At 44.9% G+C, this 25195-nt stretch overlaps 1 protein-coding gene across 1 annotated transcript in view; it reads left to right on the plus strand.

Moving 5' to 3' along the window:
• Window positions 1-25195, plus strand: part of col12a1a (collagen, type XII, alpha 1a) — a gene marked incomplete at its 5' end in the record, with an annotated part of 123432 nt that overhangs the window by 54387 nt on the left and 43850 nt on the right. The window contains 10 exons of the mRNA XM_080750443.1: window positions 1853-1982; window positions 3076-3212; window positions 5855-5984; window positions 6685-6824; window positions 8308-8464; window positions 10671-10810; window positions 16428-16557; window positions 17840-17979; window positions 19179-19308; window positions 23656-23798. Of these exons, the coding sequence (XP_080606569.1) occupies window positions 1853-1982; window positions 3076-3212; window positions 5855-5984; window positions 6685-6824; window positions 8308-8464; window positions 10671-10810; window positions 16428-16557; window positions 17840-17979; window positions 19179-19308; window positions 23656-23798 (1377 nt within the window). The remainder of the gene's footprint in view (window positions 1-1852; window positions 1983-3075; window positions 3213-5854; window positions 5985-6684; window positions 6825-8307; window positions 8465-10670; window positions 10811-16427; window positions 16558-17839; window positions 17980-19178; window positions 19309-23655; window positions 23799-25195) is intronic.

Here is a 25195-nt window from a genome sequence, read left to right on the forward strand (position 1 = left end):
AGAACCACCCAGTGCCCCTAGAACCCCGCGCCAAGCAGCTGTGGATATCACACGGCTCAACGTTATTTAGGCTTTCTCATGGTGGAAATGGGTTAAGCTAAAAAGAATTGTAGACTTCAAGTACTGTACCTAATCTATAGCAGTAGTTCTCAACCTTTTCAGGCCGCGACACCTAAAATCATATCATCATATTTTAACTGGGAACCCCCCCCCCCCCCACACACACACACACACACACACACACACACTCTGACGAGCACTAAGAGTTGAGGCATTACATTTTGTATAATACGGTTCTATTGTGAAAATAGCCGATCTACATGCTCACAACGCCTCGCACTGCGAGGCGTTGTGAGCATGTAGATCTGCTATTTTCACAATTTTCAACAACAGCTGTGGATATGACACGGCTCGACGCCTTTATAGGGGCAATGTGCGCATATGAAAAAAGGCGTATAGAGACACACACATGCACACACACACACACACACACGGGCGTGCGCAGACACACGGGCGTGCACGTACCAGTGGTGTAAAGTAACTAAGTACTTTTACTTAAGTACTGTACTTAAGTACAATTTTGAGGTATTTGTACTTTACTTGGGTATTTCCAATGCTTTTACTTCTATTCCACTACATCTCGGATCCAAATATTGTACTTTTACTCCACTACAGTTATCAGAAAACTTTAGATACTAGTTACTTTGCAGATATAAATAATTACCACTTTAGTCCTATTTTATACCGTGCATGGCTATTTGAAAATAGACGATCTACAAGCTCACAACGCGTCGCGTTGTGAGCTTGTAGATCTGCTGTTTTCAAATGTTTTGTACTTCTACTTTTTGTACTTTAAGTACATTTTGATTCTTACTTTGACTCGAGTACTTTTTCCACCACTGTCACATACACACTCACAAACGCACACACACACACACACACACACACGTACGTACGTGCACACGCACACATAGACCGAATACTCCAAATTCCTGTCAGCGATTCCTGACAAAATGCAGATGTCACGCCGTGTAATAACCCACTTACAAAGCCACCAGTGTTCGCCTCGCCGCTTCCACCCGGAGCGAAAACAAGATGTGTTTGACACAAAGGGGTGGGTAAACTATGAGCTCACTGTGCCAAGGGAACATCATCACCCTTTTCTTTTCCACGAGGCGTCAAAACCCCACGGGTCAAGGCTGGCCCTGACAGATCGGCCCCACCAGAACACACACACAAACACGCGCGCGAGTCTCTCGTCCACAATCAGGGACGTGCTGGGCCCCTGATTCAGCCCGGGAAAAAGAGTTGGAGAGGCCCTAATTTTATTTTATTTTATATATATTTCGTCGTTGTCAGGTGGAAACCTTGTATGTCCAAAACCGTTTGTTTTGTATTTATAATTTTAAAAATGATTTAAACTAGTGAAAACAGCCGATCTTCAAGCACACAACGCCTCGCACCGCGAGGCGTTGTGTGCACTACTTTTGTGCAACAGCCTTGTATGATGAAACAGGGATTTGCTTTTCGAAAAAATGTATCAATTTGAAACTTGGAGATATGAGGTTTGTGCCCGACAGTGACAATTTACTTTGTTGGCCGCCCAGCCCCCAAAACGGAACGAAGGCCGACATTTTATTTTTTTCCTAATGGCCGGCCGGGAATGAACCGGCCGTTCGGGAGTTGTCCCGCTTTTCCCAATGGCCAGCACGTCCCTGCTCACACACACGCGCGCGAGTCTCTCGTCCACAATGTCTCTGTCTCTGAGTCACACTGAGGAATCCTTGTCGTCGACTCCCCGACATGACCTCCCCTGGTGTTGTTGTTTCTCTTGCGGTCTGACCGTTTGCAGATGAGGGTGGAATGGAACGTCACCGACGTTCAGCTGCTGCAGTTGTTCCCCATCACGGCCTACTCCGTCTCCATCTTCGCCCTGCACGGGGAGTTGGCCAGTGACCCTCTGACCGAGCAGGGAGTCACGCGTATGTAACACAGCCAACCGGAAACCATCACTTCCGATGCCGTCGTCCTCAGACTTCGCTTCACTCCTCTCTCCCTCTCAGTCCTTCTCGTCACTTTTTTTTTTGGGATGCTAGTTATTGTTACTATGCATGCAAATATTGGTCACTTATTCTCATGGGTTTTGTTTTGTTAGATTTGTCTTTGCTTGATCACAAATGTTAAGAATGCTATTTAGGTGCATGCTGCATGTTGTTTAGACCCCTGGTTCCCAAACACCGGGTCGGGACCCATTTGTGGGTCACGGACCGATTATTGTAGGTCACGAGTCACGACTCAAGTAAAAATCCCATTTTCTTTTCCTCCATTTAGCGGCGTATCCTAACCTCTTAGAAGCACTGCATTGTTGTCTATGCACTCTGCTTATGGGACTATTTACACTTGTAAAGGCTTGTTGTTTGTTCACTAGGGTCTGCTGAATGCAATGTAAATGGTAACTGTGAATGGTAATCGTAAATTGAACATTTTAAAATGCAAATATACCGTAAATGCTGATTGTAAATGTGCACTAAATGGTAATTGTAAATGGTAATTGTAATGTAAATGTGCACTAAATGGTAATTGTAAATGTGCACTAAATGGTAATTGTAAATGGTAATGGACCAATCCCCAATCACATACACACCCATTGTAACAGTTACAATGGGTGTGTATGTGATTGGGGATTGGTCCATTGTAAATGTACAGTAAATGGAAATTGTAAACTGTAATTGTAAACTGTAATTGTAAACTGTAATTGTAAATGATTGTGTAGTGTATTTGCTGCTACTGCATGAGGTCACATCTTTTTCGTGGTGTCGATAACAATTATCTGATCAGTATCTGATCTGTGACCAGACATACTGTACTAATAACGAGGTTAATTGAACGTAATTGGGTTCTAACTGCAGTGTGTGGACTGCGTCCTGTCTGATAGTTACACAAGTGAGCAGTTATTATTTATTCTGTGTTCGCCGTTGGATCTACTGTGATCCAACTGACTCTGAGTCTTTTCCTCCTATGTCCTGGGGATACTTTTTGCCACCCTTAACGTGGATCTGCCGTGTCCCTTTACAGTGCCCCTACCCCCAGCCGGTGACCTGAGGGTGACTGACGTCACCCACAGCGCCCTGAAGCTCGACTGGGACGCGGCGCCCTGCAACGTCCGGTCGTACCTCATCACCTACAAGGCTGAGGACGCAGACGCCAAAGAGGTGACTTTTACATTCTATAGTAGTATTTAGGGCTGTCTCCTTTATGGAATGGAATAATAATCCGATTAGGTGTTATGTAATAATTGAGACAAGCCTACTAGTAGTAGTAATCCTTGCCAAGCCATGTGGCCGATTGGGCAGGAGCCTATCTCCTGTTTCTCTAGCGTGAGGCAGCTGAGTGCCAAGCAGGGAGGGATTGGGTCCTGTTTTTATAGTCTTTGGTGTGACTCGGTCGAGGAATCGAACCCCTGACCTGATGATCTCAGGGTGGACACTCTCACAAGGCCGCTGCGCTGGTTTTTAGATTCTGTGCACCTGTTTTATGTCCATATCACACACACACACACACACACACACACACAGCTACAGAGCGATGGACTCGGTGCAACTGAAGCTCTCCAGTAATGACACCTATCCGTTCCAGCTCGAGCTCTTTGGCGCTTGCACCTGGAAGAATAACAGATAAAGATGTGAAATGGGTGCAGGAGTGAGATGTCAAGAATCATAACCGTGAATCTCCTCCTGGCGTTGGCCGACCCCGTACTCCACATCCTGCTCCTGAGTGTTTTGTCTGTTTGAATCATTTACGTCTGAGAGGGATAAATTAGCAGTTATGCCGTTATGACTGATCACTCAATAATATTTTCTTAGACAGCATGATAGAAACTGCAGCTGGTGAGTGCGAGATCTTCTTTTTGGGACCCGGGGAGTGTTCCTGTTCAGTGGCGTCAGTTCAGAAAAAGGTAAGGTATGGCAACATGACTGGTGTCTTGCACGCGCGCGAAGACACCAGTCATGTTGCCATACCTTAGCAACAGGCACGATGAAAAGTACATTTTTATTATTTCCCCCTAGCCAAGGTATGGCAGCTGCATACCCCTGCCATACCCAATTGACGCCCCTGTTCCTGTTGCACAGAGACTGTGATGTGTGGATCATAGCTTTGTCAGAATAGAGGGATGAGACGGATTAAAGTTATACCATGTAACTTTTTTTTATAAAACAAATCTTAAAATTGTCCTAACTGTTAAATCGCTAAAGTTTCTAGAACCCCCACTCCGTTATTTTCAGCTTCTAAAGCCTTCTCTTTATATGTTTTCTATTATCCCTACCGGGGACCGGTTTTCGCGGAAAAATTGCGTCATCACACTACCGGCCAATCACAGCGAGGGTTATACACTGCCGGCCAATCACAGCGCATCTTGGAGTGGGGTCGCTAGGGCGGCCATATTTGTAGTCTCCCGTGTGTCTCTATACTCGGGTGCACGGTGAAGCATGGGTGAAGGAGTGTATCTCCGGAATGGCTGAACGCACAGCAACCAGGGACCCCTCAAAAGATAGATCTCGGCGAGGTGGAGGCAGACGCGGGGGTGTGAGAACCGAAAAACGGCCGAAAGACGCGGACGCGACCGAGGTTTGCTATAGAGCTACTGACCACAAGTTGAGCAACTTACACAGTATAGCTTTAAGCACTTCAACCCCATACTGTGTACTTCGTTGACTAGTGTCCCCAACATGGCCCCCCTCCTTTTTTCCCCCTCGACACCAAATCTCTTCGTCTCAAATGGACGTTGTAAAAGATCACAACATGTTGCGACACGTAGAGCAGCTGAATGTTTGGTCATTATGGCGTGCCCATTATAGGGACGCTAGCGGTTCATTAGAGTGGGAAGGTATACCGTAATAATTGGTTGGGTTGAGTTCTGTGTCCTGTACTGTGTATGCGCTACTGGCAGACTTCAATGGTCGCATGCCACTGCCTCCCCCCCCTCCCCTCCCCTACCCGCCTTGGGAGTCTTTGGTCAACAACTGCAAGCTTTTCTGGCACAGGCCGTTTGCTACATCCTCGGGCATAAATCTAAGGTAGCGGCGTGCCTCATTACCCCTCTGTGGGACTTCTTTAAAAGAGATGAAAAACACACATGGAAAGGGGGAGGAGGATTCGGAGGATCTCTGACCCGGGGTAACGTGGGAAAGAAGAAGCCTCCTTGCCCCCCCCTCCCAAAAAAGTAGCAGGGGCTGACCCTCTGACCCGATGGATAATGTGGTGGAACCTGATTTCGCGACAGCGCGCCACGCACTCACAGAGCTCACCGCGGTGCAACATCCTCTATCCAGGAAAGGCCTGTCGGCTGGGATTTATGGTCTTAGAGAGCGAAATCCAGAGAAATGTCAGTTCAGATTTATGACTCAAACAAAAAAAACAAAAAAAAAAGAGAGAAAAAACACACCCAAACAGAAGAGACTGGGATTTCTGGTTGGTAGTCATTCACAGTGTTGATCCAATTTTCCTTGTTTGTTTCCATTTTCCTTCTGGACACAAATGTCTTTGTGCTTCCAGGGTTGAGCCTTTAGATCCCTCTCTCTCGCTGGGTGTACACGCACTGTACGTCACCTCTGTCGCCATCGCTCTTGGAAACCTCGCCTGTGAGAATGGAATGAGACTTTCATTAGACTTGAGAGAACCTTGGCAACCCGGGCCTGCTTCGAAGGAGGAAGAAAAGGCATTTCCAAATGTTTAACGTCCAACAGAGGGATCACAAGATTATTCATGAAGCCCTCGAGCCGTTGGACATACAGTACCGTATTGGGGTGATGATGCTATCAGAAAACTAAAAAACCTCTGTTTGATTTGTCCACAGCTGGAGGTGGGCGGCGGTGTGACCACCAGGGTGCTGGACAACCTCATCTCCCAGACGGAGTACGGCTTGGCCGTCACTCCCATCTGCGACGAGGGTCCTGGTCAGCCCATGCTGGGAGACGCCATCACAGGTAAAAGGCCGAAGACACACTGTCAATTTTGACCACGTTCACACGCCGGCCATTTTTCTGTTACGTGAGATACTAGGACAGGGTTTCCCAAAGTGGGTGCCGTGATGCCTGCAAGCTGCAAACGACCTGAGAGAAAAGGCGAGAAGGGCTTTCTATGCCATCTAAAGGAACGTTAAGCTAGATATCCCAATGAAAATCTGGCTAAAGATACTAGACTCCGTTATAGAACCCATCTCCCTCTATGGCTGCGAGATCTGGGGTCCCCTTGCCAACCAAGAATTTGAAAAATGGGACAAATACCAAACTGAGACTGCAAATCTATACTCCACACCCAACGGAAAACAACAAGCAACGCTTGCAGGGCAGAATTATGACGATACCCACTCATTATAAAAGTAAAAAAGAGAGCACTCAAATTCTATAATCACCTAAAAGAAAGCAACCCAGACACGCTCCATAGCATAGCCCTCAACCATAGTGAAAACCTCAGTCAGTTGGCCCAGGGACGCTGTGCACAAACAGAAGCCCAACTACCAAACGGAAAACACTCTGGACCAAACCAGATTATTAGAAAACAAAAAGAAAGCTACCTAACTAATACTGGAAAGAGACCATCCAAAACCAAAGCAAAATGGAATGCTATCTGGCACTAAAAAGAGAATATACATTAGTTGATTTCCTTCCCTTTTTTTTTTTGCAGATGTGGTTCCGGCGCCCAAGAACCTGCGCTTCACGGAGGTCACGCAGACCAGCTTCCGGGCCCACTGGGAGCACGGGGCCCCTGACGTGGCCCTCTACCGCATCGGCTGGACCAAGAAGGGAGACTCCAACTTCCAATATGTAAGAGAACATGATGTAAGAAAACCCTTTCTTTTCTTTTTACGGAGCAAGAAGACGTGATCGGTCCATTTAGGTCGGGTAAGTAAGAGAACCCTGCACAGTGGACTCGAGTAAAAAATCAATTCTCTTTTCCTACATTTAAAAAAATATATATATGGTTCAATATATATATATATATATATATATATATATATATATATATATATATATATATATATATATTTTTTTTTTTTTTTTAAATATTAACACTTTCTATGCTTTATATATAATTAATTATTAAAATACCTTCTGCCGCGAGGTTTTTCCATTGACCTTATTTTGAGGACCCACGGAAGCCACGACCGTGTCCACGTTGTGGAAATTCCCTATGTTGTAATGTCGAACAAGATGTTTTCTTTAGCACGGAAAAGAAAAATTGTTACCGCGGCATCACAAGGATCACGGGAAATTGAGTTTTCTTTAACCCGCGGGTCCCAGTGGTCGCGTGCTACTGTTATTTAATATAAAACGATATCCCGACTTTTTCCGGGAAAAGCACTCCTGGTTAAATAATACTGGTAAAAATAATATTTTTAGACATTTTAAAACAAACAAACAAATCCACAAAATACTATCTAACTATTAATTTAGCGAAAGTCTGTCTGTCTGTCCGTCCGTCCGTCTGACCACCTGTGGTGGTCTATATTATAGGTGGTCTATTTTTGGCTGAATGTTTTCCCCAGAGTAGGGACGTGAGGGGTTCAAGTGGTTAATGCGTTTTGGCTTTGGGATGAATCATTATGTGTGCAGCTGTTTGACGAAAGCCGTGGCAAGCACTCTAACTTTGATAAAGCCCTCTCGTGATAAGGCCCTCTGCGGTGGGTTGTGGCAGCAGGAACATCTGCAAAACAGACCCTGGCAACGAATAACACCTTTTATTACAGTACTTATGATCTAATATGATCTCCCCCCCCAATTTGCTGCCTTTGATTTGATTGTATGGTGACGCGCACATATTGCCACCTGCGCGCACCAGACCCATTGATAGAGAGAGTTACGACACTTACGTCGACTGCCATTGTAAGTGTGGAAAGCATAGTGGAAAGCTAGCTTAGCCTAGCTTACTGGAGCCTGTTCTCATTCTTAGCGAGCCTTTGCTGCTCTTCAGCCCTGTCCGCCCCCATTATAACCGAGGCATTTTCACCCGCTGATAAGTAGACTAAATTACGTCTTTTTCTCCCTTTTAATAATTTTGTCTACCTTGGAGAGGCCCGTGAATGAGTTAAGTTAAAAGGGGGAAAAAAGACTACTACTTATCAGCGAGTGAAAATGCCTCGAATATAATGGCGGCGGACGGGGCTGAAGAGCAGCAGAGGCTCGCTAAGAATGAGAACAGGCTCCATGCGAAGCCACTTCCGGTCTGCGGCGAGATCAAAGCGTGTCGCCACTCTGCTTACACTGCTCTGGCGCGCACGTTCTGACCTCGCCACGTTTTCCTCCTCAGGCGATCCTGAACAACGACGAGATCAACCACCTCCTGGAGAACCTTGAGCCGGACACGCCCTACGACGTGTCGGTCACCGCCATCTACCCCGACGAGTCGGAGAGCGAGGACCTGCTGGGAACCGAGACGACATGTAAGAAACGCAGGCTTAAACAGGGTCCTATTGTCGTCATCATGACCACGCCAATGGCTTATACAATACGCTAAGGTTCTTATACACGCCACGAACGAGAAGAATACATGATCGGAAAAATCCGTCACTGTATGCCTCGTTCAAGTTTCTTTTATTTGCTGCCAAAAAAAGCTAACTTGTGTCGAAAAGTGCATAATATTCACGTTCTGTGTGGATGTACCCATGTCACATACTGTACATACAAAGAGTTCAAAGAGTTCGCAATTTTTCTGCCGCAATTAGTCGGACAAAGAGAAGAAAAAAACATGCTTCCTGTGCGTATTTTGTAATTTTAGGACATCTCTTCATGCTTGCGATCGGTGAGCAAGCATAATGTTCACCAAAACTGTTTTGAATTCCTGACAGAATCGAATTTGTGGAGATGAAAGGTTGTGCGAAATGTTGGGTAAAAGGCTGTTTGTCCATGATGCTTCTCTATTTCTGATCGTTTAGTGAAAGCTGGTCAACGACCTGGTCGACCAGGTAAGTATTTGCAGTGAAAACCAAGAGGATGATCTTTTTTTTTTTTTTTTTACAAGCGATGAGCGCATGTTCCATTATTTTTGTTCAATCATCAGCGCTGATGTTCACCGGACTGCCATCATCGTGTCATCTGAGCAAGGCACTTAACCCATACATCATCGCTCCAATGGTGCTGCATTGCGGCTGAAAACAGCCTTTTATACGATGTGTTGGTCTGTTTGTCTGTCTGTCTCTGTCTGTCTGTCTGTGCGTGTCCCTTTGTTCCTGCCAGTCATCATCCCGTTGAAGCCTGATTTATACTTAGTTGCTCGCCGGTCTCACGCTCGCCGAAAATAACTGATCTACAAGCACTGGTGTAAAGCAAACTAAGTACATTTACTCAAGTACAGTACAATTTTGAGGTATTTCTTTTTGACTTTACTGGAGTATTTCCAGTTGTCAGTACTTCTACTCCTCTACATATCGTTATAGTACTTCTACTTTACTAGAATTATTTGAAAACGTTATATTTACTCTGTAGTTTTTGATTATTACTACAAATCATACTTCAACCCTATGTACATTTGGCCTTTCGAAATATAATGAGTACTTTCTACTTTTGGTACTTTAAGTACATTTTGACACCAATATTTTTCTGCTTTTTTTAATTCCTGACTTTTACTTGTAACCGAGTGTTTCTACAGTACATTGCGGTATTGATACTCTTACGAATTGGAGTACTTGTTCCACCCTTGTCTACAATCTCACAATGCTTGGAAGATTCGTTGTTTGCTGTGTGCGACACTGACATGCAACTAAGTATAAAATGAAGGATTTGAACCATGCATGCCCTGCAGAGCAGGGGTTGAAATCCCCTCGTCTATATGTTGTTCTGTGTCATTCCATTCATCCTGAACGTCATGGCTGTGAATCTATGCCTTCCATCCATCCATCCATCCATCCATCCATCCATCCATCCATCCATCCGTATTCATCCATTCATCTGAATCCATCAGTCCATTAATCCATTCATCCATCAATCCATTGCTGTTCCAGTGAAATCATCCATGCTTCAGAAAAGACAGCATTACCAGAGGACGCATTGTCTTTTCTTCTTTAAAGCTGCAATCCTCGATTCAAACCAGCCCATACCGCAAAGAAGATAATAATAATGATTCACTGCTTTATTTTTTAGAACTTTGATTTCAGTACATGGGGGCTTGCATTCAAGTGCCTAAATGTGTCTTTTTAGACACAATAAGCTGGCAATTTCTTTATTACCATTTACAGTAACCCGGTAGCCCCCCAAGTCACATCTGCCCATGAAGGATTGTGCTGCATCTTGGGAATGGGCTTATTGTGTCTAAAAATACATATTTGGTCACTTGCACGCATGCCCCCGACCACTGAAATCAATGTCATTAAAATGGCTAAAACGATAGACAGAAGTAAATGAAAACGTTTTAACTTAATCTTGTCTTTTCTCTAATTACTATCTAAAATATGAACCCTTGTTGTAAAAAAAACAATGTTGTCCTTTAAAGGAATTATCAACATCTTGATATGATATCATAAAACAAACACATCTCGTCAAGATAACATAAAGAGTCTGTTGACGAAAATATCAAGGATTGTGTCCTTTAAAAGATTTCTACTGTGCATCTGCTATGATGAATGGCCGATTTCCAAATATCTGCGTGGTTGTAATTGTGACATAATGTGTGTCCAGTGCCAGATGGACCCCCCACCGACCTGGTTGTGTTCAACGAGACCACCACCACTCTGAACGCCAGGTGGAACCCCGCTCCGGGCCGCGTCCAGAACTACAAGATCACCTACGTGCCCACGGCCGGAGGCAGGACCCAGACTGTAAGAACACACTCGCATCATTGCTGACATGTCCTCCAAATCGTCACTGTCGGGCAGAAACCTTGTATCCCCAAGTTTCAAATATCGTCGTTGTCGGGTGAAAACCTTGTATGTCCCAAACCGTTCGTTTTGTTTGTATCATTTAAAAAACGAACTAAACTAGTGAAAACAGCCGATCTACAAGCACACAACGCCTCGCACCGCGAGGCGTTGTGTGCTTGTAGATCAGCTGTTTTCACTACTTTTGTGTGACGGCCTTGTCTGATGAAGCAGGGCTTTACTTAGCGGAAAAACGTACACATTTGAAACTTGGAGAACGACGATATGTATGTTTTTTTGGTAAATGAAAGCCTCACTTCATCATACAAAAGTGTCTCACAAAAGTAGTGAAAATAGCAGATCTACGCCTCAAATAATCCCCAAAATCCTATAAAAAAAATGAATCGGAATCTCCGAGTTATAAATGGATACATGAACACTGAGTTTTTCGCCCAAAGTTCTTCAGCTAGTTCCTAGCAGTATACCAGCTATGTCCTGGAAGAAGGACACTCGTGGACAATATAACCACGTCTTTAGTTTCAAACCTCTTATGCTGATGGATATTTCTGATTGCCTTTTATGGAAATATCGATAAGCAAGGCTGGCTGTTATGAAAAAAAGAAAAAAGAATAAATCAAGCTATTGTGCATGTGTAGACACCCACTCACACACACTCACACACACACACACACACACACATGCATAGGCGAGCTGTGTCTCCCGCTATTTAACAGCCCTGCATGTCGTTGTTAAACGATCCCAAGAAGATTATGATCTTGCCTTTTTACCCATCCGGGGAACCCGAGGTTAAGCATTCTTCAGCCATCACTGAGTTTACAGGATGTGAAGAGTTGCTTAACTGAGACATTTCAGAGTCCCACCTTGTAAACGTTCAGATGAAACCATTTTAATAGCCGCTGAGGGAAACATTGAGCAGGCACTCGAGAGATTAATGTGTGAGGGTCTTGTCTGTCTGTCTTCTGTAGGCGTGTGTGTATTTGAGAGTACAGTATATGCATATCGTCGTTGTCGGGTGGAAACCTTGTATGTCCAAGACCTTTCGTTTTGTATTTATCGTTTTAAAAATGAACTAAACTAGTGAAAACAGCAGATCGGCTGTTTTCACTACTTTTGTGCGGCGGCCTTATATGATGAAGCTGGGCTTTACTTGGTGAAAAAACATGAAAACTTGAAACTTGGAGATACGAGGTTTCTGCCCGACAGTGACGATATATAATTGCGTTGATGTTTGAAATTAGCGAACGCAAAGTGAATATCGGTGCGTTTCTGGTTTTTGTTTTATTTTTATGTTTGTGTTCCTTGCGCAGTCTGGGATGGAATGCAGAGGCTTGGCAGGGAGCGATGTCTTGTTTGTGTAACAGTTGAGTCTGGTGCCATGGGGGACATAATTCTGAAGAGGGTGTTTACAGCGTTGCACAAAAACTGAGATGCACTTCGAGAAAAGGGGCTTCTCGCGTCTGCTCGTTTCTCCCCCTGTTAGTTTCCTGTTTCGTCATGTATGGCCCAGATGTTCATTCCGCTACCATCCTGCATAGCATAGGTCAGGGGTTTTCAAAGTGGGTGACGGGGCACCCTGGGGTGCCGTGACGGCAGTCCAGGGGTGCCGCGAGATCATTTGATAGTATTTGGAATTTATTTGGACACTTGAAAATATATTTCGTTTAATTTTAAACTTGACGTACAAAGTCAGTTCTAACCAAAATGGCTATTATCTCATATTATATCATTACTGTCAGGCAGAAACCTCTGTCACATAAAACTAGTGAAAACAGCCGATCTACAAGCACACAAGTGTGCTTGTAGATATGCTGTTTTCACTAGTTTAGTACATTTTATAGATGATAAATACAAAACGAACGGTTTTGGACATACAAGGTTTCCACCCGACAACGACGATATGCTATAAATATATGGTGCTGGGAGTGAAAATTATAACGTAGGGGTGCCTCTGATTAAAAAAGTATTCATGGGGTGCCCTAAGACAAAAAAGTTTGGGAACCCCTGGCATAGGTTCTATTTCATAGCCTAAGATTGCGAAGAGAGGAAGAAAAAAAAACTCAGCTTCAGTCCAGCTGGCTGTGTTGAGGTCACACGCTGCACACTGACTGACCACCAGCTACGTAACTCTTTTCGCCTTTTCGACTGAAGGAAAAAGCCCCGGCTGTGCTGATTGCCTGTGTGATATCACGCTTAGAAAGTTGAGAGATTGAAGGAAAACTGGAAGCCGCAGGAACGGTCCCGAGGCTTGGGGCCAAGTCTTCTTGGTTGACTGTGGGGATTTCAACAAGTGTAGCGTGCCCAGGCGGCCTTGCATTGTTTCATCTGGGACAACAAGTGTGTTTTAGGAAACCGCCCCGACACACGCTTCGCACTTGTGTACAAGGAAAGTTGTCTCGGTGCCGAATGACAAGGCTTCCTTGCCGTGCTGTTTCCGTGGAATCTGCTGATAAGGCGCTTCTGCTGTCGCTTGGCGCACGCTGTCAAGAATTATGGTCAATGGAGGAGTAGACGAGACACACTGTAAACACATATGCGTGCCGACACACATGCTTTTAACCCATTTAGGCCTAGAATTATTGACTGCTTTAACTGTTGAAAAATAGATATACAAGATATAGATATAGATATACAAGCTCGCAGTGCGGCACCGAGTGCCGCGCTGCGAGCTTGTAGATCTGCTATTTTTTTTTAAATGTAGTGGAAATGTGTGCAAATCTTTGAATATATGTATTTTTAGAGCGAACGTTTGTAACTAAAATTTTGCTTCTGGGTGGTCCCTGGAACTTGATATTTTGAAATGGGGGTCCGTGGCCAAATAAATATCATTTTGGGGGTCCTTCACATGAAAAAGTATGAGAACCACTGACATTGTAGTCTCTCAAGAACAGACTAACTGAGCTCCAGTTAAGTGAAAAGGACCTTTTCTTTGACGATGGCCGGCCAGATTGCTGACATAGAAACATCGGTTTTTCAAAAAATCTTAGAAGGATTCAAAAGACACTTATGTAATCGGGTAAAAAATCTAATTTTCACGATTTTTCAAAAATAGCAGATCTACAAGCTCGCAGCGCGGCACTCGGTGCCGCGCTGTGAGCTTGTATATCTGCTATTTTTCAATAGTTAAAGCATAAAATATTGCGTCATAATGTGTTCAGGTCTAAATGGATGAAGGTCTACACACTCTGGGGTAGTTATTTTCCCTGTATATGTCTACATTCATACAGAATATGAATACTATGCTGCACTATGGCAACAAAATCTTTATTCAGAACAACTTTTCTGAGCTACAGCTCTCCTTCAACCTGTATGGGTGAGGCATCAACAATATGAATAGTTTTGGGGTACACACCTCCATTCCGAAACCCCACCATTCCGAAGATTGACTTCCATTATTCGGAATGGTGGGGTTTCCCATTGTTCTATAAGACCCCACCATTCCGAAAATCAGAAACACCACCATTCCGAATATGCAGTTTCATTTTCACCCACCTCCATCCACCCCCACCAACCTCCACCCACTTTCAAACACCTCCACCCACCCCCACCCACTCTCAACCTCCACCCAATTGCACCCAACTCCACCCATCTCCACCCACTTCCACCCACCTCTACCCACTTTCACCTACCCCACCCACCCACCTCCATCCACCCCACCAACCTCCACCCCCACCTGTACCCACATCCACCAAGTTTCACCCAGCCCCACCCACCTCCACTAACTTTCACCTACCTCCATCCAGATCCCTCCACCCACCCCACCCATCTTCACCCGCTTTCACCCACATCCACACACCTCCACCTACTTTCACTCACATCCACCCATTTTGGGTGTAGGTGGGGGGCCAAAGTGGGTGGATGTGGGAGAAAGTGGGTGGAGTTGGGTGAAAGTGGGTAGAGGTGGGTGGGGGGGGGGGGGGGGGGGGGGGGGGGGTAAAAGTGGGTGGAGGTGTGTGAAATTGGGTAGAGGTGGCTGGGTTAAAGTTGGTGGAGGTGGGTGGGTGGAGGTGAGTGAAAGTGGGTGGAGGTGGGAGGAAGTGAGTGGAGGAGCCTCTTCGGAGATGAGTAAGCCTGGCTACGCGAGGCTAGTGGAGGAGGGGGTAAGTGGTTGGAGGTGGGTGGGGGGGGGTGAACGTGGGTGAGGTAAAGTGGGTGGAGGTGGGTGAAAGTTAAAATAATTTAAATTTCGGAATGGTGGGGTTTCGGAATGATGGTGTTTCGGAATGGTGGGGTTTCGGAATGGTGGTGTTTCGGAATGGTGGTGTTTCGGAATGGAGGCCCGTCCCCCCAGTTTTGATGGGAAATATTTGCTGCCAAGTATTCCATATTTTTGTATTGCTTATTTGTCACTCCCTCGGTGTTGGACACACGCATGCACGCACGCAGCACACACACACACACACACACAGACACATGCACCCACGCACACATCGTTTCTCAGCCCTCTCAGCATTGCATCCCCACTCCCCTACCTACAGCATCCCTCTAGCCTAGCCAAACACAGCTCAGTAAACCGACCCTCCACTAATGCCTGTAATGGCAAGACATCCAACTGTTTTGGCCATTAGGATATAGATTTACCTTGGCCGCTACGCACTCTTAGTTACAACGTCCAAAGACTCTCACAACATCCCTCCAGTCTAGTATTTCCCAGGTGAAATTCTTTCCACCGGCTTAGTGACTTCGACGCCAGATACGCTGGGACGAGTTTTGTGTCCCCATCTTAGAAACAGATCAACTCCCTCCCCCCCCCCCAGTGCCCCACAGAATTCAAAAGAACATCCAGATTCAGTCGACGCCAAGGTCTCGGCATCGGTGAAATGCTTTTTACGATTTAGACAGAAAGAGGGTGTATAATAGGATACTTTAAAAGGGAGATGCCGCAGCTGGCCAACCAACGGAATACGGCAGCCAAGTTACTGTATCTGTCAACCCAGTTAACCCAGTGAGCCATTATCGCTGCATGTTGGCTTCTACGACTACATCTGTCGCCGCTCCAACCCGTTATTAGCATGAAATGAGACATTCGATAGGACATCTTTAGGGACTCCTTCATCATTTGAATGAGTCATGTAGAACATCTAATCCAAGATTAATATATTTTAGATCAACGAGGTTAATCACCCCTTCTCCCACCAGACTAGGAATGGGACGATACGCGATATTATCGTTTATCGTGATAAAAAACACTCACGATAATCGTATCGCGGAGTTTTATTTTATCGTGATATCGTCCTCCGTCATCCATTGGGATCAAATTCAACTTTTATTTGCCGAGCTGCAAACCCTTTACGACTGGTAAAGGTACTTATAATATAATATAAACGTACTTGATACTGTCTTTTTTTCACTCTCTATCAAATGTCTTTGCCAAAAAATAGCCGATCTACAAGCTCAGAACACGTCGCGTTGCGACACGTTGTGAGCTTATAGATCTGCTATTTTTTGGAAAATGTTCCGCCCCAGGATAATGGATTTTGATTATCGTGATAATATTGTAAATCGTGATTTCTTTTGTCATCGTGATATGAAATTGTCATATCGTCCCATCCTACACCAGACCCAGATCGGAGGAAAGAAGACCACAGTGCTGCTTCCCAAGCTGACCCCTGACACCGAGTACTCCATCACCGTGGTAGCGATCTACGCCACCGGAGTCAGCAAGGAGCTGAACGGCCTCGGCAAGACCAGTAAGTTGCTTGTTTTTTTTTTGTTTCGTCTCTCCGCCGATATTTGGACAGATGTGCAAAAGATCTCATGTAGTCATGTCGTCTTGTGGGAGCGTTCGGTCATTGTAGCTAATGATGAATGAATTATATAAAGAGCAGCGCCTTTGGAGAATTTACGCGCAATCAGGCTCTGGGGGGGAGGTTTGACTGAGATGAATTGCTTAATAAGTAACTTGAGTAAAGGACGATTTCACCACTTTTCATCTTCATATAATTGGTCCTCACTAATGTGCACCATAAAATAGCACTTTTTTCCTATAGGTCTGTGTCGTCACAGTTAGGCAGATTTTTTTTTTCTTTTTATATATATAGATTTCTATTATCGCGAGAACAATGGCTTCAAGTATAGATACATTTTTCAGGGATAGAAAGCCTGTGGTTTCCATTAGCTTTGATTCCCCATCGATGATGTCACTGGTAGACAGGTTTCCGACTAGATTTTCTGTGTTGCTATTTTATCATGAACATTAGTGGGGACCAATTATATGAAGATAAAGGTTGAAAAGTGGTGAAGACATCCTTTAAGACATAGAACAATATGGTTCTCAAAACTTAACATTTCAAGGTTTCCCATTAACTCTGACAGCGACACTGTCCATTTGTACACTGAGAGGGACAGACTCGTAGTAAGGGTCCATTTAAACCCCCCTAAAGGCACCCAGAGGGTCCCTGGAATCCACTCTGAGCACCACTGCCATAGAAGATGATTCATTCACTGCCTGGCCCGATAGTCCAGAGAATATTTTAATGTCTCTACCCGCCAGGCCCGATAATTCCGAGAAGTTCCAGTTTATGAAAAAAAGAAATCTAAAAAAAAAAAAAAAAAAAATGGACCCAAAATGATGTAGTAGGCATGATAGCAATCGCGAAATTGCATGTTTAACCCCCATAGCAACCCCATCTTTCAAACATGGCAGCCATCTTTGTTTACATTTTAGGAAAACATAATGGCGTGATTGGCGTCTAGTTCATGAATGCCTGAACGGATTTCCATTCGGATTTTTTTGTTTGAAAGCTGTGAGCAATGTGCACACACGTGGTGCATGATCTAGGCATGGACATGACATTATCAGTGCACTATGAATTACATGGAAGTCTATGGAGACAGAGGCATAATTATGGAAGTACGAAGGTATTTGCAAATGGCGGGGTATGTGTTAAAGGCGGTGCCGCTGCAGAGGCACGACGAAGATTGCCATACAGAAATCTATTTGTAAATGATTCCTACCTTCCTTCCTTCCAGAGCCCCTGGGCGGCGTGAGGAACCTGCGTGTGACAGACCCCACCACCTCCACCCTGAACGTGCAGTGGGAGCCGGCCGAGGGCAGCGTGCGTCAGTACAGGATCTTCTACGTGCCCGCGGCCGGAGGAGCCGAGGAGATGGTAGGGCTGGTCCACACCTTCCATGTAGGGCTGTCACGATTATGACATTTGACATGACGATTATTTGTCCCTCAAATAATTGCGATTTAATTGTGTTTTTGTCAAGGACAATTACATTTCTGTTTGGCTTTTAGGCTTTGAAGTTGCACATGGTAGATATGACACATAACCTAAATATACAGAGAAATTACTGACATATTTGACAACTTTATACTTAAAGAACATTGATAGTGGAAATAGCCGATCTACAAGCTCTGGAGGGGCTCTGGAAGGAAGGAAGGTAGGAATCATTTACAAATAGATTTCTGTATGGCAATCTTCGTCGTGTGTGAGCTTGTAGATCTGCTATTTCCACTATTTTTGACTATTTTTTTTTAAATATATGAAAGTTTTTCAACATGGAAACGATTATGACGATTATGAAAAATAATCGCGATTATGTGAAATAATCACGATTTTGACGATTATGTAATAATTGTGACAGCCCTACTTCCATGCCATCGTAGTTTAGTTTGACGTCTGCCTCTTCTACTTGTCTTAACTTTATTCCCCTTCTCAGGCACGTGCACACATAGACATCAAAGGGGGCTTGAGCCCCTGCCCCTTTATCCGTCTATAAAAAAGTGCCCTCTCCAGACCATGAATGCAGTTTTTGTTATGGTGAAAGAAATGCAAATGCTACCTTTCCATGCCATACCTGAAGGCAGCATTCAAGAGATTTGCTTTGTCCAAAGTACTCTCCTGAACTTGAATGCAGCATCTTATGTTGAAAAAATTGCCCTATCTGCGTAGAAATCCATGCCGTACACCACATCTCCAGTATTGACTTCATTATGCTTATATCAGTGTGGTATCAAGCATCGAATAGCCAAGCTCGCAATGCGTCACAGCACGACGCGTTGTGAGCTTGGAGGTCTGCTATTTTCGATATTGTCACAAAAAGGCCCTTTTAGAAATTTCAGCCCCTGCCTCTCTAACATTCTCTGCACATCCCTGATTGACACGGTTTATGTGTGTGTGTGTGTGTGTGTGTGTGTGTGTGTGTGTGTGTGTGTGTGTGTGTGTGTGTGTGCCTGTGTGTGTGTGTGTGCGTGTGTGCGTGTGTGTGTGTGTGTGTGTGTGTGTGTGTGTGTGTGTGTGTGTGTGTGTGTGTGTGTGTGTGTGTGTGTGTGTGTGTGTGTGTGTGCTTGTGTCTCCAGGCGCAGGTATCTGGTAACACCTACAAGACCGTCCTCAACAACCTGCAGTCGGACACCGTCTACACGGTGACCGTGATGCCGGTCTACTCTGCAGGAGAGGGACAGCGCATGTCGGAGAACGGAAAGACACGTAAGTGTCCTATATAAGTATATTCATGTTGCAGTAATAGTGCACAGTGGTAATGTTGAGTCCGGGCTCTACGCTATAGAGTTAATACGACACTGCAAAAATGGCAAATGTCTTAGACTTTTAGAGTTGATAAACGTGTGCAGACACTGTAGGCTATGCATAGCCTGGCATGGCCAGACTAACTAATTAAAAATAAATGCCTGGTGAGAAACTGGACCCACATTTGCATACTGGGCCCTGATTGGTTCCTCACAACTTCGGAGTGAGTGAAATCCAATCACAACCGAGCGGTGCCAGACCAAATCTACAGAGGGCAGGTCTTTTTCTTTTTGAGCGGCGCTCCTAAGAGTGGCTGTGCGTGTGTCTGTAGCCTTTTTCCTCCGCGTTTTGCCATAGTCAAATGTGTGTACGTAGCATCATGTTTGTCTAGTGATGTCGTATGTCTGTAGCCTTTTTCCTCAGCGTTTTACCATAGCAAAACGTGTGTGTGTGTAGCATACCCTGTACATCCTAGACTCAAATCCTAGTCTGAAGACGTTATGCAAGCACGACCACCGCTCACTTCACATTGGGTGTGATTATTATTATTTTTTTGCAATGGCAGTTTCGATGGGATTCCAGGCTAGGCTCTGCACAGTACAATGGTACAGTAGTATTTTGGGACAGGTGCCAGGGTAGAATCAGCTGGATACAGAATGCGAAGGCTCCGCATTTTTTCGAGAAAGACACGTTGACAAGGCATTGACATTTTCTTCCTGCGCTGCACTGGAATGAATCAATTTCTGCCCGTGTGGAATGAACTCGCTGGCCTCTCCCCCCTCTCTGCATGTCAGTAAGCTGCACTGCAGGGGCGTCAATTGGGTATGGCAGGGGTATGCAGCTGCTATACCCCCCTGGGTCCAGGGGGGAGAATACAAGTTACTTTAAAATATAAATCCATGAATGTCTCATTGTCTATCTGTGCTAGTGATTATGTTGTTAAATTACAGTAAAATGGCTACAAATGCAACATTTAACAAGGTATTATAATTATATTCTCCACACTTTTAATTCTCCCCATCTTGATAGAATAGTTATATTCCCAGGTTCCGCAGGTCAGCTGCACAGGTGCAATTCATTATTGTTAATTGTGGCACGTTTACTATATTATGTCAAGTTTAGCTGCACTTGAACAACTGTTCCAGACTGCCATATCCAGCCCAAGAAACCATAGAAATAAAAAAAAATAAAAAAATAGAATGTACTTCTTAAAATAAATGTATCATGCCTGTTGCTAAGGTATGGCAACATGATTGGTGTCTTTCGCGCGCGTGCAAGACACCAGTCATGTTGCCATACCTTACCTTTTTTCTGAACTGACACCACTGCCGAGCTGTTTACTGGCTTTGTAAAAAAAAAGAAATAAACAATCAAAGACCTTTCAATAACTTCAATTCAAGCCAAAAAAGATTTGCTTATTGTGGGCCAAATGTACTGCATATATGGTTGACTTTGACCATCTTACAGTATGTATGAGTATGAGCCATGAGATGGAAGCGTTTGGGAGTTCTCCGTCATTCGATCCGACATGGTACAGAATGACGTTATGTTTTGGCGTTGCTCAACCTAATCAGCGAGCGCGCGGGTCACTCCTCAGTGGGTCCCGCAGTTTCAAAACCGCCGACCTCTGCTGGGAATGAGTCAGCGTTTTGAGGGGTGATTGCGTAGGAAGGAATTCCACCGGGTTGGCAGCGCTATAATGGTGTCTCCTCTGTTCTTACCGTAATATGGGCCGTTTATGGGCCAGCAGCATGACGGCTACAGCGGTCAGGGCTGATGGTGGGTTAGCGCTGGTTGGTTTGGGGGGGGGGGGGGGGGGGGGGGCAAGTAATTGGTACCCCTCGGGGGGGAAAAAAGAAACTGGGGGAGGGAGAGAAATGAATGGAGAGCATTCTCTTTTCCTATTTAACAAGGTCACACTCTCCATGTTTGTACCCGTTTCCCCTTTAGCATAGCCTGTGGTCTGCTAGGTTGAAAGTGGCTCATGGCCCTTGTTAGACATTGTAATGCAAAAAAAAAAAAAGAAACTTGCATCTCTCAGACGTCTACCCCTTAGGAGATGTGGAACGTGGCGATTTCGATGGCTTTGATGTCAAACACCTGTGGTTTTGATCTCTACAGTGTGTGGAATAGATTGCCTCTTCAATGTCTAAACAAAATTCCTTTCAATTTATTCTAGAGTCAACTCATTCATTCACTCTTGAGAACCTATATACAGTCGATGAACGAGTTGACTCCCTCAAAAGCTTTTTTTTAAGGAATAATAATCGGAAAGTTAAAACGTTTTTTTTTTTTTTTTTTAAAGCCAATAGTCTTCACTCGTTGAAGCGTTTCAGTGCGGAAGCTCACCATGCCTTTTTGGTCTCATTTACGAGGCTACGATGCAGAGTAGTACAAAGCACCCCAAACATCTGCTTTGGTTTTTAGAAGGCAATCTTCACAGAGGGAAGCACAGGCTCCTGGTACAGTATATCCTTTTCATTAACCTTTAAGGCATTAAAAAGAAGCGTCCTGGTGCTAGCAATATTGTTAAGCAGTGTCTTTAAAAGCGTCTCTGCGGGGAGTGCTGGGGAGTGATGTTCCTTTTATTGAAACATTTCACATGTGTTCTGCTGAGTTCTCCGTCGGTCGACTAGACCAGTCTAGACCGGTAGTTCCCAAACCATTCGGCTTGCAAGACCCAAAAAGATACATCTTGTGTCTCCTAGGGACTTTAAGAAATACATTATGAATTAACCACTAAATAGCCTATCTACAGGCTCACAATGTGTCACATATAGACCTACTGTATATATTTTTAGATTATTATTATTATTTTTTTACTTTGTGCACGTTCTGAATCTTTTACATGTTTATGTTTTTAAATAATCAAAAGAAATTTGTTGAGGGAAAATTATTGCGACTGTCAGGTCGCAGTTACTATCAAAACCTCCACCAGCTGTCAGTCTGTCTGTCAGTCACACGTCACACGTCACACACCCTACTCATATCTCCGCCACCGTTGCCCCTATCCATGCCAAACTTTGCACACACACTCCTTGGCTGCCAAACCACAACCCCCAACCCACTCATTTCTCACATGGCCCTCTTCTAGCGCCACCATGAGGCCGATTCTCTTAAAAAAAACACATTTTTGGACACTGCTCTGATTTTGCCCTAAAATCACGCAAAGCGGTACACAGTATCTCTAAAGTCATGTCATCAACATGGATCTGTCCCATTTCCCATATTCCCTCCTGATTGGCTACCATTGCCTTCTAAAGTTTGTGTATGCGACCTGACGGTCGCTTATCTCCCGATTAGGGAGTCTTGCTGGTATATATATATATTTACTCACAACCCATAAAAATGGGAAACACTGGTCCAGGCCCTGCACAGTAGACAAAGACGGTCACTATAGCACTGGGGGACAGATTCACAAGAGTGCCATTTAGACACTCGTAAATCTGTCCCCCCGAGATACGACCCAACTGTTCCCCGTTCCCTTCTTTCTGCAGTCCTTTAACAACCTCCTCCTCCTCCTCCTCTCTCCTCTCCCCTCCTCCCTCTTTTTGTTTTGTCATGTGTTGTTATCTCCCTCCCTCATCACTCCCCCCTCGTGCTAATGGTGTTTACCCTTCCCCTCCTTCTCATCACTCCTTTCTCTGTCTACACCTCCTCCTGTCATCACTCCCCCCCTCCCCCCTTTCCTCCAACCTATTACCTTTTCACTTTTCTGTCCCTAATAATCCACTGCCCCCCCCAACTCCCTCCAGGCCATCTCTTTATCTCCCACCCTAAAATCCCAGTGGGGTAAAGTAACTCAAGTACCTTTACTCAAGCACTGTACTCAAGTATAAGTTTGAGATACTTTTACTTTACTGGAGTGTTTCCAATTTTCAGTACTTTTAACTGCGTCTACTCCGCTACATCTCAGAGGCAAATATTATACTTTAACTCCACTACAATTATTTGAAAACTTTAGTAGTTACTTTGCAGATTTTGATTATTTCTGCATTTGAAAATAGCCAAACTGGCTCAAGCTCACAATGTGTCGTGAAGCGACTCATTGTGAGCTTGTAAATATGCTATTTTTCAAAAGATCTTTATACATTCCAAAACATGTGCAATGGGACATTCTGCATAATGAGTACCTTTACTTTTGGTACTTTAAGTACATTTGGATACTATTACTTTTGTACTTTTGAATTTTGAATTCCGGACTTTTACAGAGTGTTTCTACATTGCAATATTGATACTTCTAAGTAAAAAATGTGAGTACTTTTTCCACCACTGGCATAAATCCTATCTCCCTCTCTCTCTCTGCAGTGGAACGGACCCCCGTGAGGAACATCCAGGTGTTCAACCCCACCACCAACTCCCTGAACGTGCGCTGGGAGGCCGCCACGGGCCCCGTGCAGGAGTACCGCGTGGTCTACTCCCCCATCAGCGGCACCAGGCCCGCAGAATCGGTGAGTTCACCCCCCGTATCCTCATGTGGAGAATAGAGGGGCAAACGAATGTTTTAATTGTTCGCTGCCACCGATGCTAGCATGCCGTCATGGTTCACACGGAGAACGCAGACATGCAGCCGTGCAGGTCGGAAGAAGGCACAGGAGCTGTTCTGGGGATGCTGGTGAAGACTGTAATTGTCATTGAAAGATTAGGAATTAACCTCTCTGCAATGTAGCTTGACAGCACGTTGTGGGTTCCCGACGGCCTTTGCTGCATGTCAACCTCTCTCTAATGCGTGCACACGCACGCGCGCACGCACGCACACACACACGCGCGCACACACGCACACACACACACACACACACACACGCACACACGCGCACACACACACACACACAATGTACCAAACCCACGTCCTCTCTTGGGGTCGTAAGGGTGTGATCCCAGGTCAAGCCCTTAAGGGTAATCTGAAGATAAACCAACACAGTGTTACAATACACTGAGTCTTTTATTTGGACAATGGAATGGAATCATTTTACCCCCTGACTGATAAGAATGAGATTAAGAGATAAGAATAAGATAAGAAGGAAACTATAGCTGCCTGCTCTTCATATGGAGTATGCAAGAGTGTTTTTTTATTGTGTTGCATGCATATACTCCGAATGTGCAGTCAGTTTGAATTATTGTTAGTAATAACAAACTGGAGAATATCTAACGACTTTTGAGCTCATTAAAGCGGTGATTCATTAAATGGCTGGTATCAGTGCACCGAGTTCACATGGGGATGGAATCTGACGGGGCTTCAAAACAACGTTGTGAGCTTATAGATCTGTTGTTTTTGGCGAAGAGATTATGTGTAGATTGAAAAAGAACAGTGCAGCTCAGGTATCCACAACTGTCCAACATCCCATAATGCACTGCGCAGAAGTTGGACGGAGCTTCCGGCGCCGCAGCCAAGTGTGATCTACAAGCTCACAACGGTTGCATCTGCGACGCGACGTGAGCTTGTATGTCTGCTGTTAACCGGAAGTGTGGTGCAAAGAATTCTCCTGTAAATTCCCGTGGAAAGAGGTGGATAGAGGGTCTAAGTGGTTGAACTAATATTGATACGAATTCCAAACATTATCACAGTATTCCGCGGGCACCCTAGGGTGCCACCGACGGCACGCACTTTGAGAAGCCCTGCTTTGGTGCACCCATAAACATCATCTGAGGGGCGTGTGCTTGACGTCGCAGGCCGACCGACTGGCTCCGTGGTCTGCCAGCAAATATTGCACCGATCGAGCTTTGTCACTTTATTGGGGGTCAAAGAAACGTTACAGCTTTTTGCGGTAGTGATGCAGTTTTCCATTTTATCGATGGAGAGAGGGGCACTCTCTCGCTCTGCTCTAAGATGGTTTGAAGCAGGGGCGTC

The sequence above is a fragment of the Nannobrachium achirus genome (genome assembly GCF_963921795.1).
Source record: "Nannobrachium achirus genome assembly, chromosome: 20".
NCBI classification, from domain to species: Eukaryota; Metazoa; Chordata; class Actinopteri; order Myctophiformes; family Myctophidae; genus Nannobrachium; species Nannobrachium achirus.